The sequence below is a fragment of the Oncorhynchus clarkii genome, chromosome 7 (genome assembly GCF_045791955.1).
Source record: "Oncorhynchus clarkii lewisi isolate Uvic-CL-2024 chromosome 7, UVic_Ocla_1.0, whole genome shotgun sequence".
Taxonomy (NCBI): Eukaryota; Metazoa; Chordata; class Actinopteri; order Salmoniformes; family Salmonidae; genus Oncorhynchus; species Oncorhynchus clarkii.
Window position 1 is genome coordinate 88,185,418 of NC_092153.1, and position 21,035 is coordinate 88,206,452.

At 44.9% G+C, this 21,035-nt stretch overlaps 1 protein-coding gene across 1 annotated transcript in view; it reads right to left on the bottom strand.

Annotated features, from left to right (window-relative positions):
- Positions 1–21,035, bottom strand: part of LOC139413959 (peroxisome proliferator-activated receptor gamma) — a 105,007-nt gene that overhangs the window by 4,864 nt on the left and 79,108 nt on the right. Inside the window, exons 7-8 of the mRNA XM_071161853.1 lie at positions 19,860–20,303; positions 2,768–2,883 (exon numbers count right to left, since the gene is read on the bottom strand). Of these exons, the coding sequence (XP_071017954.1) occupies positions 2,768–2,883; positions 19,860–20,303 (560 nt within the window). The remainder of the gene's footprint in view (positions 1–2,767; positions 2,884–19,859; positions 20,304–21,035) is intronic.

A 21,035-nucleotide genomic window follows, 5' to 3' on the forward strand; every position in this document is an offset into this window, starting at 1 on the left:
TGAGGGGGGTCGGTAGCAGGCGGCAACAGTGAGAGACTTATTTCTGGAGAGATTCATTTTTAAAATTAGAAGTTCAAATTGTTTGGGTATGGACCTGGAAAGTATGACATTACTTTGCAGGCTCTCTCTGCAGTAGACTGCAACTCCTCCCCCTTTGGCAGTTCTATCTTGACGGAAAATGTTATAGTTGGGTATGGAAATCTCAGAATTTTTGGTGGCCTTCCTGAGCCAGGATTCAGACACAGCAAGGACATCAGGGTTGGCAGAGTGTGCTAAAGCAGTGAGTAAAACAAACTTAGGGAGGAGGCTTCTGATGTTGACATGCATGAAACCAAGGCTTTTTCGATCACAGAAGTCAACAAATGATTGTGCCTGGGACATGCAGGGCCTGGGTTTACCTCCATATCACCCGCGGAACAGAGGAGGAGTAGGATGAGGGTGCGGCTAAAGGCTATCAAAACAGGTCGCCTAGAGCGTTGGGGACAAAGAATAAAAGGAGCAGATTTCTGGGCATGGTAGAATATATTCAGGGCATAATGCGTAGACAGGGGTATGGTGGAGTGCGGGTACAGCGGAGGTAAGCTGTATGGTGATGATGAGAGAGGTTGTATCTCTGGACATGCTGGTTGTAATGGGTGAGGTCACCGCATGTGTGGGAGGTAGGACAAAGGAGGTATCAGAGGTATGAAGAGTGGAACTAGGGGGTACATTGTAAACTAAAACAATGATAACTAACCTGAACAACAGTATACAAGGCATATTAACATTTGAGAGAGACATACAGCGAGGCATAAAGTAATCACAGGTGTTGATTGGGAGAGCTAGCTAAAACAACAGGTGAGACAACAACAGCTCATCAGCTAACACAACAACAGCAGGTAAAATGGCGATGACTAGGCAGCGAGGGTCGGATTAACTACACACAGAGCCTGAGTTCGCGGCTGGGGCCGACAGATAAAAAATAAATAAACAGAATGGAGTACCGTGACTAATGGACAGTCCAGCAGGCATCAGCTATGTAGCCAAGTGATCATAGTGTCCAGGGGGCAGCAGTAGATGGAACAGGGGAGCCCCACTACGCTAGCGACACAGCGTTTAAAGTTAGTAGCCCTGGCGTCTGCTCCGACGGACGCCGGGTGAAGGCACAGCGGATGGAGTATTCGTCGGCAGACCAGTCGTGGTGGTGCGGCGGGGGCACCGTGTCGACAGAGAATCCAAGCCAGATGGCGAAAGAGGTATTGTGGAATTTAGTTTACTAGCCGGGAGATGTGCCTGGCTCACGGCTAACTGGTGCTAGCTTCGTTGCAGTGGCGTTAGCCACCTTATCCAATCGGTAGCAGCGGTGATCCGGTGCCAAGGTCCAGAGTTTACAGCAAGGATCCGGTGGAGTTTTGGGCTCTAGCCGTGTATGAGTGGGGTTCGGGTGAACAGCTGAGTAGGCCGGAAGGTGGGCCTCAGGGAATAGCTTCGGTACTGGGTGCCACGGTGAGTGAAAGCTAGCTGTGAGCTAGCTAGCTGCAAGCTGTGAGCTAGCTAGCTAGCTGCAAGCTAGCTGTGAAGATCAGAAGTAGTGGTCCAGGGATTACGGCAGGAATCCGGCGTTGTTGTGGAGAGACAGTCCGATATTGGTAGACAAGCGATATTGGTAGACAGGCGAGTATTATCCAGGCTAAAAACAGGGCTGGTATCTGTGCAGAAGGTAAAAGCCGCTAGCAGTGGCTAACAATGACTAAATAGCTTGTAGCTAATTAGCTGGTTAGCTTCTGGAGATTCTTGAATGTGTTCTAAAATTGAAAATAATAGCTATTCCGTATCACATTGGGTGAAGCAGGTTACCGGAAGGTATAATTGAATAAAAAAATCGAAAAGAGATTGAAAATAAATTGAAATATATAGGGGTTGCTTGCTGTTTGGGGTTTTAGGCTGGGTTTCTGTACAGCACTTTGAGATATCAGCTGATGTACGAAGGGCTATATAAAATAAATTTGATTTGAAATTTGATTTGATTTGTTAACATGGCTTTCGAAGACCTTAGAAAGGCAGGGTAGGATAGATACAGGTCTGTAGCAGTTTGGGTCTAGAGTGTCTCCCCCTTTGAAGAGGGGGATGACCGCGGCAGCTTACTAATCTTTGGGGATCTCAGGCGATACGAAAGAGAGGTTGAACAGGCTAGTAATAGGGAGTTGCAACAATTTCTGCAGATAATTTTAGAAAGAGAGGGTCCAGATTGTATAGCCCGGCTGATTTGTAGGGGTCCAGTATTTGCAGCTCTTTCAGAACATCAGCTATCTGGATTTGGGTGAAGGAGAAATGGGGGAGGCTTTGGCAAGTTGCTGTGGGGGGTGCAGGGCAGTTGACCGGGGTATGGGTAGCCAGGTGGAAGGCATGGCCAGCCGGAGAAAAATGCTTATTAAAATTCTCAAATATCGTGGATTTATCGGTGGTGACAGTGTTTCCTAGCCTAGGTGAGGTATACTCCGTTTATAACTCCACTCATTACTTGTAGCTGTATAGTCCATTTGTAACCCATTAGACTATTAGAACCAGAATCAGAACACAGAACATTAGATTAGAATTAGAACCCATTAGACTATTAGAACTAGAATCAGAACAGAGACTAGAACTAGAACCCATTAGACTATTAGAACTAGAATCAGAACACAGAGTATTAGAACTGGAATTTGAACCCGTTGGAGTATTCTACAGTATATCTTCAGAAGCCATCAGAGTATTTTCTACAGTATGCTGTATATCTCCATTGTAATACCTTGGCGAAGAGCTGCAGGGAGTCTGGGTGGTTGAGTTTCAGTTGGAGCTCCAGAGAGTGGAGGACTGTTTCCTGTAGCTCCTCAATGGGCTTCACATTCAGCAGGCCTGGACGATCTACACACACACACACACACACACACACACACACACACACACACACACACACACACACACACACACACACACACACACACACACACACACACACACACACACACACACACACACACACACACACACACACACACACACACACACACACACAGGATGTGTCAGCTTGAGGCTTTCAGCACAACTTGTTTCATGCAGGACTGAGAGATGAGGTTGATATGTGTGTGAAAGGGGAATGTGTCTGATAAAGTCATGATTTAAATAAATAAGCCTGGTTAAACTACATGATGTATGCGTGTTGTATAGGGTACAATACAAGGAGTGTTGTTTAGAGTACCAGGAGTGTTGTGTAGGGTAGAGTACCAGGAGTGTTGTATAGAGTACCAGGAGTGTTGTATAGAGTACCAGGAGTGTTGTATAGAGTACCAGGAGTGTTGTAAAGGGTAGAGTACCAGGAGTGTTGTATAGAGCACCAGGAGTGTTGTATAGAGTACCAGGAGTGTTGTATAGGGTAGAGTAAATCAAATCAAAATCAAATCTATTTGTCAAATACACATGGTTAGCAGATGTTAATGCGAGTGTAGCGAAATGCTTGTGCTTCTAGTTCCGACAATGCAGTAATAACCAACGAATAATCTAACCTAACAATTCCAAAACTGCTACCTTATACACACAAGTGTAAAGGGATAAAGAATATGTACATAAAGATATATGAATGAGTGATGGTACAGAACGGCATAGGCAAGATGCAGTAGATGGTATCCAGTACAGTATATATATATATATGAGATGAGTAATGTAGGGTATGTAAACAAAGTGGCATAGTTTAAAGTGGCTAGTGATACATGTATTACATAAATATGCAGTGGATGATATAGGGTACAGTATATACATATACATATGAGATGAGTAATGAAGGGTATGTAAACATTATATTAAGTAGCATTGTTTAAAATGGCTAGTGATATATTTTGCATCAATTCCCATCAATTCCCATTATTAAAGTGGCTGGAGTTGAGTCCGTGTGTTGGCAGCAGCCACTCAATGTTAGTGGTGGCTGTTTAACAGTCTGATGGCCTTGAGATAGAAGCTGTTTTTCAGTCTCTCGGTCCCAGCTTTGATGCACCTGTACTGACCTCGCCTTCTGGATGATAGCGGGGTGAACAGGCAGTGGCTCGGGTGGTTGTTAGGGTTAGGGTTAGGGTCCTTGATGATCTTTATGGCCTTCCTGTGACATCGGGTGGTGTAGGTGTCCTGGAGGGCAGGTAGTTTGCCCCCGGTGATGCGTTGTGCAGACCTCACTACCCTCTGGAGAGCCTTACGGTTGTGGGCGGAGCAGTTGCCGTACCAGGCGGTGATACAGCCCGACAGGATGCTCTCGATTGTGCATCTGTAGAAGATTGTGAGTGCTTTTGGTGACAAGCCGAATTTCTTCAGCCTCCTGAGGTTGAAGAGGCGCTGCTGCGCCTTCTTCACAATGCTGTCTGTGTGGGTGGACCAATTCAGTTTGTCTGTGATGTGTACGCCGAGGAACTTAAAACTTACTACCCTCTCCACTGCTGTTCCATCGATGTGGATAAGGGGGTGTTCCCTCTGCTGTTTCCTGAAGTCCACAATCATCTCCGTAATTTTGTTGACGTTGAGTGTGAGGTTATTTTCCTGACACCACACTCCGAGGGCCCTCACCTCCTCCCTGTAGGCCGTCTCGTCGTTGTTGGTAATCAAGCCTACCACTGTTGTGTCGTCCGCAAACTTGATGATTGAGTTGGAGGTGTGCATGGCCACGCAGTCGTGGGTGAACAGGGAGTACAGGAGAGGGCTCAGAACACACCCTTGTGGGGCCCCAGTGTTGAGGATCAGCGGGGTGGAGATGTTGTTACCTACCCTCACCACCTGGGGGCGGCCCGTCAGGAAGTCCAGTACCCAGTTGCCCAGGGCGGGGTCGAGACCCAGGATCTCGAGCTTGATGACGAGTTTGGAGGGTACTATGGTGTTAAATGCTGAACTGTAGTCGATGAACAGCATTCTCACATAGGTATTCCTCTTGTCCAGATGGGTTAGGGCAGTGTGCAGTGTGGTTGAGATTGCATCGTCTGTGGACCTATTTGGGCGGTAAGCAAATTGGAGTGGGTCTAGGATGTCAGGTAGGGTGGAGGTGATATGGTCCTTGACTAGTCTCTCAAAGCACTTCATGATGACGGAAGTGAGTGCTACGGGGCGGTAGTCGTTTAGCTCAGTTACCTTAGCTTTCTTGGGAACAGGAACAATGGTGGCCCTCTTGAAGCATGTGGGAACAGCAGACTGGGATAGGGATTGATTGAATATGTCCGTAAACACACCAGCCAGCTGGTCTGCGCATGCTCTGAGGGCGCGGCTGGGGATGCCGTCTGGGCCTGCAGACTTGCGAGGGTTACACGTTTAAATGTTTTACTCACCTCGGCTGCAGTGAAGGAGAGTCTGCATGTTTTGATTGCGGGCCGTGTCAGTGGCACTGTTTTGTCCTCAAAGCGGGCAAAAAAGTTATTTAGTCTGCCTGGGAGCAAGGCATCCTTGTCCGTGACTGGGCTGGTTTTCTTTTTGTAATCTGTGATTGACTGTAGACCCTGCCACATACCTCTTGTGTCTGAGCCGTTGAATTGCGATTCTACATTCCGTTGTCCTGGGTGAAAGGCAGAACACAGGATCCGCTTCGCGAAAGTCATATTCTTGGCCGTACTGATGGTGAGTTGAGGCTGCTCTTATATTCAGTAGTTCTTCTCGACTGTATGTAATGAAACCTAAGATGACCTGGGGTACCAATGTAAGAAATAACACGTAAAAAAACAAAAAACTGCATTGTTTCCTAGGAACGCGAAGCGAGGCGGCCATCTCTGTCGGCGCCGGAAGTATATGGCATGGCTCTCAAGAGAAGACAGGCTATATGCTCACTGCCCACAAAATGAGGTGGAAACTGAGCTGCACTTCCTAACCTCCTGCCCAATGTATGACCATATTAGAGACACATATTTCCCTCAGATTACACAGATCCACAAATAATTCGAAAACAAATCCAATTTTGATAAACTCCCATATCTACTGGGTGAAATTCCAGTGTGCCATCACAGCAGCAATATTTGTGACCTGTTGCCACAAGAAAAGGGCAACCAGTGAAGAACAAACACCATTGTAAATACAACAAATCTTAATGCTTATTTATTTTCCCTTGTGTACTTTAATCATTTGTACATTGTTAAAACACTGTATATATAATGACATTTGTAATGTCTTTATTTTTTTGAAACTTTTGTATGTGTAATGTTTACTATTAATTTGTATTGTTTATTTCACTTTTGTATATTATCTACCTCATTTGCTTTGGCAATGTTAACACATGTTTCCCATGCCAATAAAGCCCATTGAATTGAATAGATGAGAGAGAGAGAGAGAGAGAGAGAGAGAGAGAGAGAGAGAGAGAGAGAGAGAGGGAGAGAAATAGCGAGCGATAGAGAGAGTTCAAGGTTGGAGTGTTATCAAACAGTAAAGCCACTGCTCACCGATCAATCTAAAGGTAAATTGTATAATCTGTGAGTGAGTGAGTGAGTGAGTGAGTGAGTGAGTGAGTGAGTGAGTGAGAGAGAGAGAGAGTGAGTGAGAGAGAAGGGGGTGGCGGGGCGGGGGGGTAGTGATTGTGACTCAGCAGTAGGCTATGGTGTATAATGAAGCACTGACCCTAATATAACCCTTACATAACCCTAATATAAAACTAAACCTAATATAACTCTAACCCTAATATAACCCTAACCCTAACATAACCCTAACCCTACTATAACCCTAACCCTACTATAACCCTAACCCTAATATAACCCTAACCCTAATATAACCCTAACCCTAATATAACCCTAACCCTAACATAACCATAACCCTAATATAACCCTAATATAACCCCAACCATAATATAACCCTAACCCTAATATAACCCTACCCTAATTTAACCCTAACCCCAACATAACCATAACCCTAATTTAACCCTAACCCTAACTCTAATATAACCCTAACCCTAATTTAACCCTAATATAACCCTAACCATATCCCTATTATAACCCTAATATAACCCTAACCATAACTTTAATATAACTTTAACCATAATCCTAACCCTAATATAACCCTGATATAACCCTAACCATAACCCTAATTTAACCCGAACCCTAATATAACCCTAACCCTAATATAACCCTAATTTAACCCTAACCATAACCCTAATTTAACCCTAACCCTAATATAACCCTAACCCTAACCATAACCCTAACCCTAATATAACCCTAACCCTAATATAACCCTTACATAACCCGGAGAAGTGCGTCATTGAGCAGCCTGAACGGTCCACGCGGAGAACCCACGGAGACCTTCCCCACGTAACTACATCATTATATTCTGACCCATAAGAGCGGCAGTTTGGGGCAAGGCTAGGGTTATAATAAGCATAGCTGACAAATTCACCCAAATGTATATTTCTCTCGTGTACTTTCTCTTTTTCTCTCTCTTTTAAATCCCCACATTAACTAATACAACGCCACGACAACATGTACAACTGAATAATGTCCTTAACTTCTTTCTTCTACTTGAGACGCAGATGTCTCAAGTAGACACCTGGAAATGCAAATGCGCTACGCTAAATGCTAAATGTACTCGTTAAAACTCAAACGTGCATCAAAATTCACAAGCAGGGTATTGAATTAAAGCTACACTCGTTGTGAACCTAGCCAACAAGTCAGATTTTTAAAATGCTTTTCGGCGAAAGCATGAGAAGCTATTATCTGATAGCTTGCAACACCCCAAAATGCCTGAATGCGATGTAAACAAAGATATAGCTTAGCCGGCGCTACACAAAACGCAGAAATAAAATATAAAACATTCATTACCTTTGACGAGCTTCTTTCTTGGCACTCCTATATGCCCCATAAACATCACTATTGGGTCTTTTTTTCGTTTAAATCGGTCCATATATACCCAAAATAGCTTTCTATGGAAGCTGTGTCATTCAGAAAAAAACATCGTTTTTAAACGCTGCGTCATTTTTTAAAATTAAAAAAGTTGACGATAAACTTTCACAAAACACTTCGAAATCCTTTTGTAATCCAACTTTAGGTATTAGTAAACGTTTATAATCTATCAAAATGATTACAGGGCGATGTATATTCAATAGCTCCTCGTCTGCAAATCAATGGCTGCCAATGTCCACATTGAAAAGATCCTGGTGGAGACCGGAAGAAACGGAATCCAGATAGTTGGATTTTCCAACAAAAAATTCCATTGAAAATGACGACAATGGCGACATCGTGTGGAATTTGTATGAATTGCATGCAGGTCGATATTAAATCTTGTCCCCTTTTAACAACCCATGAAAGTGACTTATGGAAATTATTTTTAGCTTTCAGAGAGCAGTTTTTCTTGGGTTTTTCAATGAAACACACGATCTGTTATAGTCACAGCCGTGATTTAACCAGTTTTAGAAACTTCAGAGTGTTTTCTATCCACACATACTAATCATATGCATATACTATATTCCTGGCATGAGTAGCAGGATGCTGAAAAGTTGCGCGATTTTTAACAGAATGTTCGAAAAAGGAGGGGGTAGAAGTAAGAGGTTTAATGATTAGTATGTGTGGATAGAAAACACTCTGAAGTTTATAAAACTGGTTAAATCATGACTGTGACTATAACAGATCGTGTGTTTCATTGAAAAACGCAAGAAAAACTGCTCTCTGAAAGCAAAAAATAATTTCCATAAGTCACTTCCACCAGTTGTTAAAAGAGAACAGAATTTAATGGCAATCTGCCTGCAATTCATACAAATTCCGCACGATGGCGCCATTGTCCTAATTTTCAATTGAATTAATTGTTGGAAAATCCTTCTATCTGAACTCCATTTTCCCAGTCTTCACCCGGATGCAGTTGAGGGAGATATCAGATGGCATTGTTTTTGAAGTGAAGACCTATTGAAGAGACATCGCCCTGTAATCATTTTGATAGATTATAAACGTTTACTAATACCTAAAGTTGGATTACAAAAGGATTTCGAAGTGTTTTGTGAAAGTTTATCGTCGACTTTTTTAATTTTAAAAAATTACGCAGCGTTTAAAAACGATGATTTTTTCTGAATGACACAACTTCCATACAAAGCTATTTTGGGTATATATGGACCGATTTAAACGAAAAAAAGACCCAATAGTGATGTTTATGGGGCATATAGGAGTGCCAAGAAAGAAGCTCGTCTAAGGTAATGAATGTTTTATATTTTATTTCTGCGTTTTGGGTAGCGCCGGCTATCGCAAAATCTGTTGTTTACGTGTCGAGCTGGCATTTTGGGGGGTGCATGCTATCAGATAATAGCTTCTGATGCTTTCGCCGAAAAGCATTTTAAAAATCTGACTTGCTGGCTAGGTTCACAACGAGAGTAGCTTTAATTCAATACCCTGCTTGTGAATTTTGATCAAAGATTGAGTTGTAACGAGTACATTTAGCATTTAGCGTAGCGCATTTGCATTTCCAGGGGCATACTTGGGACGTCTGCGTGTCAAGTATTCTCAAGAAGTTAATCAGACTTTGCAAAGCAATGTCAGAGACCAGTAGTATCGTGAAGAGTGCAAAGAGGTAAGTGCAACAAGGTCCCTGAGACGCAGTACTAAGATGTGGGCGGGTGGATATGGCTAGTGCCGTGTCACAGAGTTCAGCAGGGTTACAGTAGCTGGAAAGCAACTGTTCGTGAGCCTGCTAGTGAGGGAACGTAAAGACCTGTCTGTACCGCCTGCCTGATGGTAGGAGGGAAAACAGTTTGTGGCATGGATGTGAAGGGTCCCAGATGATGCCGCGCACCACCCTACGCAGACACCGCTTGCGCTGGAGGTCACCGATGGCAGGGAGCTGGGCACCAGTGATGTGCTGGGCGGTTTTCACCACCCATTGCAGGGCCTTCCGGTATGCGACGGAGCATCCGACAAACCACACTGTGGCACAGTTAGTCAGAATGCTCTCGACTGTGAGCGGTAAAAGTGCACAAGGATCTTGGGAGACAGGTGATTTCTTTGCTTTGAGAACTAGGTTGTTGTCAGCGCACCATGCAGCCAGGTGCTTGACCTCCTCCCTGTAGGCTGACTCGTCATTGTTACTGATCAGGCCTACCACCGTGGTGTCGTCTGAGAACTTGACGATGGTGTTGGAACCGTGTACAGGAACGCAGTCATAGGTGAAGAGGGAATACAGGACGCAGCTCTGTGGCTCACCGGTGTTCAGGTTCAGGGTTGAGGAAGTGAAGTTGTCTAACCTGACAGACTGGGGTCTGTTGGTCAGGAAGTCCAAAGTCCAGTTACAGAGGTCATGGAGTTTGGTGACCAGCCTAGAGGGAATGACCTATTGAATGCTGAGCTAAAGTCTATGAACAGCATTCTCACATAGGTGTTGGTTTTGTCCTGGTGGGTCAGGGTAGAGTGTAAAGCTGTGGAGATGGCTTCCTCTGTAGACCTGTTCGGTTGGTCGGCAAACTCAAATCAAATCAAATTTTATGGTGGGGATCCAGCGTTGAGGGAGGCAGGACATAAGGTAGGTCAAAACCAGTCTTTCGAAGCACTTCAGGATCGTGGGGGTGAGTGCAACAGGTCGGAAGTCATTCAGTCTTAATGCGGTCGACTGCTTCAGTACTGGCACAATGGTTGCGGACTTAAAGCACGTGGGGACAACCGCCTGGGCCAGTGACAGGTTGAAAATATCAGTGAAGACCTCGGCCAGCTGTCCAGCACATGCTCTGAGCACACGACCGGGGAAGCCATCAGGACCAGCAGCCTTGCATGCACCCTGCTCAGTGCAGACAACACATCTGCAATGGATAATCTGAGGGGAGGTCGTTTGGGTGGAGCTCAGCTTTGATGGCTGGATCTTTGTTGTCCCTGTCGAAGTGAGCATAGAACCTGTTTAACTCATTGGCGATGGAGACGTCACTGGCTGTGTGGGTAGGGTTTCTTGGCCGGTAGTCTGTGATGGCTTGGATGCCCTTCCACATGCGTCGAGGATTGGAGATGTTGTTGAAGTGCTCCTCAATCTGCAGTTTGTGGTCATGTTTAGCCATCTTGATTCCCTTTTTCAGGTTAGCCCTGGATGAGCTGTAGGCTTCCGCATCGCCGGATCTGAAAGCAGCGCTGCGTGCCTTTAGCAGTAGTCGGACCTCTCTGTTCATCCAAGGCTTCTGGTTGGGGAAGGTCTTTATTAGTTCATGGGTGGTGACGTTGTTGATGCAGATGTTGATGTAATCCAGAATGGAAGAAGCATATGTTTCAATGTCCATACGACTCGTAGGTGGCCTGAGTGGCAAACAATCTCCAGTCTGTGTGTTTAAACTCCTCTGGCCACACTTTGACTGTCCACTTTGACTTGGTTTCACAAGTTTAATAAGGGGTAAATGCTTGGGGAGTAGGAACAGTGAAAGGTGATCAGACTGTCCCAGGTGGGGGAGGGGAATGGCTTTGTAAGACTCCAGAATGTTTGTGTACACGTGGTCTAGTGTATTGTCTCCTCTAGTGGGACAGGAGACATTTTGGTGGAATTTGGGAAAAACAGTTTTAAAATTTGAGTGGTTAAAATCCCCTGCAATAATAAAAGCACCATCAGGATGTGCAGTGTTCTGCTTGCTAATAGCAACCTGCAGTTCTTTCATTGCTAGTTTAGCATTAGCATCCGGAGGTATATAGGCTGCAGTAAAAAAGGCTAGGTAGTAAAAGCCGATGTGCGGTTAGCTTTTGCCTAGCCCGGAGGCCGCCCCGCTTCCCACGCCTTTGTTATCTCGACGCGCCTCCGGGCACTTCCTCTCGGCGATGTTTCAGTCTCCCGGGGTGTCTTCGCGATCTCTCGTGGAAGTTGTATGTTGTGCATTGTGTTCCAGTATCCAGGAGTTCTTGTCTGCTCTATAGAGTGTTCATCAGGCTGTACTGAGTGAATAAATTAAGAACTATTAAGTAAATCACTGCTAATTCGCGTTGTACACGCGCCGCCATGACATGGGCCATTGGTATGTAACCAATAATAATATAACCCTAACCATAATACAAGACAAATATAACCCTAACCCTAATATAACCCTAACCATAATACAAGACAAATATAACCCTAACCCTAATATAACCCTAACCATAATACAATACAAATATAACCCTAACCCTAATATAACCCTAAACATAATACAAGACAAATATAACCCTAACATAACCCTAACCCTAATATAACCCTAACATAACCCTAATACAACCCTAACCCTAATATAACCCTAATTGAACCCTAACCCTAATATAACCCTAACCATAACACAAGACAAATATAACCCTAACATAACCCTAATATAACCCTAACATAACCCTAATACAACCCTAACCCTAATATAACCCTAATTGAACCCTAACCCTGATATAACCCTACCCCTAATATAACCCTAACATAACCCAAATATAACCCTAATCCTAACATAACCCTAAAATAACCCTAACCCTAATATAACCCTAACCCTAACATAACCCTAACCCTAATATATAACCCTAACCCTAATATATAACCCTAACCCTAATATAACCGGTAAAATAACTTAATTTAACCCTAACATAAACCTAATATCAAATCATATTCTATTGGTCACATACACATATTTAACAGATGTTATTGCGTGTGTAGCGAAATGCTTGTTTTCCTTGCTCCAACACTGCAGTAGTTTAACATAATAAATGGCTCTCTATCCACCGGATGTGTACCAAACTCACTAAAAGTGGCAGTAATAAAGCCTCTCTTGAAAAAGTCAAACCTTGACCCAGAAAATATAAAAAACTATCGGCCTATATCGAATCTTCCATTCCTCTCAAAAATTTTAGAAAAGGCTGTTGCTGTCACTGCCTTCCTGAAGACAAAACAATGTATACGAAATGCTTCTGTCTGGTTTTAGACCCCATCATAGCACTGAGACTGCACTTGTGAAGGTGGTAAATGACCTTTTAATGGCATCAGACCGAGGCTCTGCATCTGTCCTTGTGCTCCTAGACCTTAGTGCTGCTTTTGATACCATCGATCACCACATTATTTTGGAGAGATTGGAAACCCAAATTGGTCTACACGGGCAAGTTCTGGCCTGGTTTAGATCTTATTTGTCGGAAAGATATCAGTTTGTCTCTGTGAATGGTTTGTCCTCTGACAAATCAACTGTAAATGTCGGTGTTCCTCAAGGTTCCGTTTTAGGACCACTATTGTTTTCACTATATATTTTACCTCTTGGGGATGTCATTCGAAAACATAATGTTAACTTTCACTGCTATGCAGATGACACACAGCTGTACATTTCAATGAAACATGGTGAAGCCCCAAAATTGCCATCGCTAGAAGCCTGTGTTTCAGACATAAGGAAGTGGATGGCTGCAAACGTTCTACTTTTAAACTCGGAAAAAACAGAGATGCTTGTTCTAGGTCCCAAGAAACAAAGAAATCTTCTGTTGAATCTGACAATTAATCTTAATGGTTGTACAGTCACCTCAAATAAAACTGTGAAGGACCTCGGCGTTACTCTGGACCCTGATCTCTCTTTTGACAAACATATCAAGACTGTTTCAAGGACAGCTTTTTTCCAACCACTTAACATTGCAAAAATCAGATACTTTCTGTCCAAAAATGATGCAGAAAAATTAATCCATGCTTTTGTCACTTCTAGGTTAGACTACTGCAATGCTCTACTTTCCGGCTACCCGGATAAAGCACAAAATAAACTTCAGTTAGTGTTAAATACGGCTGCTAGAATCCTGACTAGAACCAAAAGATTTGATCATATTACTCAAGTGCTAGCCTCCCTACACTGGCTTCCTGTCAAGGCAAGGGCTGATTTCAAGGTTTTACTGCTAACCTACAAAGCATTACATGGGCTTGCTCCTAACTATCTCTCTGATTTAGTCCTGCCGTACATACCTACACGTACGCTACGGTCACAAGACGCAGGCCTCCTGCGTTGTCCCTAGAATTGTCCCTAGAATTTCTATGCAAACAGCTGGAGGCAGGGCATTCTCCTGTAGAGCTCCATTTTTATGGAATGGTCTGCCTACCCATGTGAGAGACGCAATCTCGGTCTCAACCTTTAAGTCTTTACTGAAGACTCATCTCTTCAGTGGGTCATTTGATTGAGTGTAGTCTGGCCCAGGAGTGTGAAGGTGAACGGAAAGGCTCTGGAGCAACAAACCGCCCTTGCTGTCTCTGCCTGGCCGGTTCCCCTCTTTCAACTTCGATTCTCTGCCTCTAACCCTATTACAGGGGCTGAGTCACTGGCTTACTGGTGCTCTTTCATGCCGTCCCTAGGAGGGGTGCGTCACTTGAGTGGGTTGAGTCACTGATGTGATCTTCCTGTTTGGGTTGGCGCCCCCCCCTTGGGTTGTGCCGTGGTGGAGATCTTTGTGGGCTATACTCGGCCTTGTCTCAGGATGGTAAGTTGGTGGTTGAAGATATCCCTCTAGTGGTGTGGGGGCTGTGCTTTGGCAAAGTGGGTGGGGTTATATCCTTCCTGTTTGGCCCTGTCCGGGGGTGTCATCGGATGGGGCCACAGTGTCTCCTGACCCCTCCTGTCTCAGCCTCCAGTATTTATGCTGCAGTAGTTTATGTGTCGGGGGGCTAGGGTCAGTTTGTTATATCTGGAGTACTTCTCCTGTCTTATCTGGTGTCCTGTGTGAATTTAATTATCTCTTTCTCTCTTTCTTTCTCTCTCTTGGAGGACCTGAGCCCTAGGACCATGCCTCAGGACTACCTGACTACTCCTTGCTGTCCCCAGTTCACCTGGCCGTGCTGCTGCTCCAGTTTCAACTGTTCTGCCTGCGACTATGGAATCCTGACCTGTTCACCGGATGTGCTACCTGTCCCAGACCTATTATTTGACCATGCTGGTCATTTATGAACATTTGAACATCTTGGCCATGTTCTGTTATAATCTCCACCCGGCACAGCCGGAAGAGGTCTGGCCACCCCTCATAGCCTGGTTCCTCTCTAGGTTTCTTCCTAGGTTTTGGCCTTTCTAGGGAGTTTTTCCTAGCAACGTGCTTCAACACCTGCATTGCTTGCTGTTTGGGGTATTAGGCTGGGTTTCTGTACAGCACTTTGAGATATCAGCTGATGTACGAAGGGCTATATCAATACATTTGATTTGATTTGATATAACAATTCACATACAATACATACATCTAAAAGTAAAGTAACGGAATTAAGAAATATATACATATTAGGATGAGCATTGACTAAAATACAGTAGAATAGAATACAGTATATACATATGAGATGAGTAAAGCAGTATGTAAACATTATTAAAGTGACCAGTGATTCCATGTCTACGTATATAGGGCAGCAGCCTCTAAGGTGCAGGGTTCAGTAGCCGGGTGGTAGCCGGCTAGTCTGATGGCCTTGAGAGAGAAACTGTTTTTCAGTCTCTCTGTCACAGCTACGATGCAGCTGTACTGACCTCGCCTTCTGGATGGTAGCGGTGTGAACAGGGAGTGGCTCGGGTGGTTGATGTCCTTGATGATCTTTTTGGCCTTCCTTTGACATCGTGTGCTGTAGGTGTCCTGTAGGGCGGGTAGTTTGCCCCCGGTAATGCGTTGGGGAGACAGCACGACCCACTGGAGAGCCTTGCGGTTGCGGGTGGTGCTGTTGCCGTACCAGGCGGTAATATAGCCTGACAGGATGCTTTCAATTGTGCATCTGTAAAAATTTGTGAAGGTTTTAAGTGACAAGTCAAATTTCTTTAGCCTCCTGAGATTGAAGAGGCTCTGTTGCGCCTTCTTCACCACACTGTATGTGTGGGTGGTTCATTTCAATTTGTCAGTGATGTGTATGCCAAGGAATTTGAAGCTTTCCACCTTCTAAACTGCAGTCTTGTCAATGTAGATAGGGGGGGCGCACCCTCTGCTGTTTCCTGAAATCCACAATCATCTCGTTTGTTTTGTTGACATTGAGTGTGAGGTTATTTTCCTGACGCCACACTCCCAGAGCCCTCACCTCCTCCCTGTAGGCTGTCTCCTCATCGTTGGTAATCAAGCCTACTACTGTTGTGTCGTCTGCATTTAACACCATAGGGTACCATGGTGTTGAATGCTGAGCTATCGTCAATAAACAGCATTCTTACATAGGTATTCCTCTTGTCCAGATGGGATAGGGCAGTGTGCAGAGTAACGGTGATTGCATCGCCTGTGGATCTATTGGGGCGGTAAGCAAAAAAAAGTGGGTCTAGGGTGGCAGGTAAGGTGTTATGATCCTTGACGATTCTCTCAAAGCACTTCATGATGACAGAGCTGAGTACTAAGGGGTGATAGTCATTAAGTTCAGTTACATTTGCCTTCTTGGGTACAGGAACAATGGTGGCCATCTTGAAGCAAGTGGGGACAGCAGACTGGGATAGGGAGAGATTGAATATGCCCGTAAACACACCAGCCAGCTGGTCTGCGCATGCTCTGAGGACGCGCCTAGGGATGCTGTCTGGGCCAGCAGCCTTGCGAGGGTTAACTTAAGGTATAGGGGGCAGCATTTTCACTTTTGGATAAATAGCGTGCCCAATTTCAACTTCCTGCTACTCATGCCAAGAATATAAGATATGCATATTATTAGTAGATTTGGATGGAAAACACTCTGAAGTTTCTAAATCTGTTTGAATCATGTCTGTGAGTATAACAGAACTTATGTAGCAGGCAAAACCCAGAGGACTAACCGTTCAGAATTTTTTTTGTGAGGTCTCTGTCTGTTCCGTTCTCATTGGCAAATTATATTTCTTAGGAACTTGTTTTCAGTTCCTACCGCTTCCACTGGATGTCACCAGTCTTTGGAATTTGGTTGAGGTTATTCCTTTGTGCAATGAAGAAGTCCGGCCATCTAGGAAATGGGTAACACTGTTGAGATTTGCGTTAGACTTGAAAAGTAGCGTTTGTTTCCTCTCGTCCTCTATTGAAAACAGATAGACCCGTCTTCAATTTGATCGATTATTAACGTTTAAAATAACCTAAAGTTGTGTTACAAAAGTAGATTGAAATATTTTGGCAAAGTTTATAGGCAACTTTTGAAATATTTTATAGTGACGTTGCGCATTTTGGAAGCTGTTTTTTTCTGGATCAAACGGGCCAAATAAATGGATATTGTGGATATATCTGGACAGAATTAATCGAACAAAAGGACTAATTGTGATGTTTATGGGACATATTGGAGTGCCAACAAAAAAAGCTTGTCAAAGGTAAGGCATGATTTATATTTTATTTCTGCGTTTTGTGTTGCGCCTGCAGGGTTGAAATATGCTACTCTCTTTGTTTACTGTTGTGCTATCATCAGATAATAGCTTCTTATGCTTTTGAAAGTTAGATTTTTATATCATTTTTTAAAATGTGCCGCGCTGCATTTTCCCTGGGCTTTTGCCAAAGTGGGACGCAACTGTCCCCTATACCATAAGAAGTTAACAAGTTTAAATGTTTTACTCACTCACGTATAAGGAGAGGCTACAGTCCTTGGTAGCCGGGCCACGTCGGTGGCACCGTTATCCTCAAAGCGTGCAAAAAACTATTATAAACTACAAAGGGAAGCACAGCCGCAAACTGCCCACTGAGGCATGCATGAGAGCACACCGAGGCATGCATGAGAGCATCAGCTGTTCCGGACGACTGCGGGGCCAGACGGATTACCAGGACGTGTGCTCCAGGCATGTGCTGACCAACTGGCAGGTGTCTTCACTGACATTTTCAACATGTCCCTGAATGAGTCTGTAATAGCAACATGATTCAAGCAGACCACCATAGTCCCTGTGCCCAAGAACACAAAGGCAACCTGCCTAAATGACTACAGACCCGTAGCACTCACATCCGTAGCCATGAAGTGCTTTCAAAGGCTGGTAATGGCTCACATCAACACCATTTTCCCATAAACAGTAAACCCACTTCAATTTGCATTCCGCCCAAACAGATCCACAGATGATGCAATCTCTATTGCACTCCACACTGCCCTTTCCCACCTGGACAAAAGGAACACCTATGTGAGAATGCTGTTCATTGACTACAGCTCAGCGTTCAACACCATAGTACCCTCAAAGCTCATCACCAAGCTATTGATCCTGGGACTGAACACCTCCCTCTGCAACTGGATCCTGGACTTCATGACAGGCCGCCCCCAGAAGGTGAGGGTAGGTAGCAACACATCTGCCACGCTGATCCTCAACACTGAAGCACTTACTGTAATATGCTGCCAACTCCACTTACTGTAATATGCTGCCAACTCCACTTACTGTAATATGCTGCCAACTCCACTTACTGTAATATGCTGCCAACTCCACTTACTGTAATATGCTGCCAACTCCACTTACTGTAATATGCTGCCAACTCCACTTACTGTAATATGCTGCCAACTCCACTTAAGTAATATGCTGCCAACTCCACTTACTGCAATATGCTGCCAACTCTACTTACTGTATGTAATATGCTGTCAACTCCACTTACTGTATGTAATATGCCACCAACTCCACATGTGTAACAGGCAGAGGGTTAGGAACCATCACATTAATTATCTTCTGATAAATCTATGCTGCTACTATAAACAGGTAAAACCTGTCTTTCTGACATACACTAGCTGTCGCTGTACTGATTAACCCTAACCCTAACTCTATGCTGCTACTACAAACAGGTCAAACCTGTCTTTCTGACATACACTAGCTGTCGCTGTACTGATTAACCCTAAATCTATGCTGCTACTACAAACACTTGAAACCTTTCTTGTGGTCCGTGGTATCCAATTGGTAGTTACAGCCTTTTCTCATCGCTGCAACTCCCGCATGGACTCAGGAGAGGAGAGAAGTGTGACCTCCGAAACACAACCAAGCTGCACTGCTTCTTGACACAATGCCCACTTCACCCAGAAGCAAGCCGGAGGAAACACCGTACACCTGGCAACCGTGTCAGCTGCACTGCACCCGGCCCGCCGCAGGAGTCGCTAGTGCGCGATGGCACAAGGACATCCCTGCCGGCCAAACCCTCCCCTAACCCGGGTGATGCTGGGCCAATTGTGCACCGCCCCCAGCCGTGTCCGGCTGTGACAGAGCATGGACTCGAACCCAGAATTTCTAGTGGCACAGCTAGCACTGCGATGCAGTGCCTTAGACCACTGCGCCACTCGGGATGCCAAAAATCTAACGTTTTTGAGAAAGATCAGTTGAAAACACAATTGTATTGCGTACATTTTTTTTTCTTTTTTTTTCAGTTTGATAAGAGATTAACATTTTATGAATTTAAGGTTATTTGTCAATGTAAAAAACTTTGGGGTGTGGTGGGATGAGGTTGTGAGAAATCCTAGCAAAAAAAATGGGTTTCTGAGAAATTTGAATGAAAAAATAGGGTCCATGCTTAAAAAATTGGAATACCACTTTTCTAGACTGAAAAGCCCCACCACCTCCACTGAGGAGGATGGCAAACCCCACCCACCTCCACTGAGGAGGATGGCAAACCCCACCCACCTCCACTGAGGAGGATGGCAAACCCCACCCACCTCCACTGAGGTAGATGACAAACCCCACCCACCTCCACTGAGGTAGATGGCAAACCCCACCCACCTCCACTGAGGAGGATGGCAATCCCCACCCACTTCCACTGAGGATGGCACACCCCACCCACCTCCACTGAGGATGATTGCAAACCCCACCCACCTCCATTGAGGATGATAGCTAAGCCCCACCCACCTCCACTGAGGAGGATGGCAAACCCCACCCACCTCCACTGAGGAGGATGGCACACCCCACCCACCTCCACTGAGGATGATGGCAAACCCCACCCACCTCCATTGAGGATGATAGCTAAGCCCCACCCACCTCAATTGAGGATGATGGCAAACCCCACCCACCTCCACTGAGGATGATAGCTAAGCCCCACCCCTCAATTGAGGTGGTTGTCATTATATAAGGATGCTAATAATAATATTACAATACTAACCTCCACTGAGGATGATGACCGCGAGGAAGAGTGCCATATCACTGTCATACAGCTCCAGGGTGTTGAACTTAACAGAGAACTCAAACTTGGGTTCCATCATATCACAGAAGGGTTTCCTCAGGCTCTTGAGGAACTCTCTCGTCATGAAGATCTGTCCATAGGAGATCAGTGTACCATCTTTGTTCATGAGTGGAGCCCACATGATGATGAGCACCTCGATGACGCCGTACTTCAGCAGAGTCACCTGATCGTTCAGGTCCAATCCCACGAAGCCAGGGATGCTCTTAGCGAACTCTGTGACCTCTCGGACGGCCTCGGCGGAGCGCGACTGACAGCTGTAGAAGAACCTGAGCTGCACCTCGTCAGTGGGCTCTTGGACCAGACCAACACCTCCACCTAGACCTCCACCTACAGCCAGACCATCACTCACTGCCAGACATCCACCTGCAGCAAATCATATTTGTTCAGTGTTATTTCATATTCACTGAACAAAAATATAAACACAACATGTACAGTGTTGGTCCCATGATTCATGAGCTTAAATAAAAGACGCTCAAAATGTTCCATATGCACAGAAACGTGTGGCATATCAAGAAGCTAATTAAATAGCATGATCATTACACAGGTGCACCTTGTGCTGGGACAACAAAAAGCCACTAAAATGTGCAGTTTTGTCACACAACACAATGCCACAGACGTCTTAAGTTTTGAGACGGCATGCAATTGGCATGCTGACTGCAGGAATGTCAGAAATCAGAGCTGTTGTCAACGAATTGCATCTTAATTTCTCTACCATAAGCCACCTCCAATGTTGATTTAGAGAATTTGGCAGTACGTCCAACCGGCATCACAATTTCAGACCACGTGTAACCATACCAGCCCAGGACCTTCACATCTGGCTTTGTCACCTGCGGGATAGTCTCAGAACAGCCACTGGAGAGCTGATGAAACTGAGTTTGCACAACCAAATAAGTTCTACACAAACTGTTAGAGACAGTCCCAGGGAATCTCATCTGCGCACTCGTTGTCCTCACAACGGTCTTGACCTGACTGCAGTTCGGCATCGTAACTGACTTCAGTGGGCAAATGCTCACCTTCGATGTCCACTGGAAAGCTGGAGAAGTGTGTTCTTATGGATGAATCCCGGTTTCAACCGGGCAGATGGCTCGTGTGGGC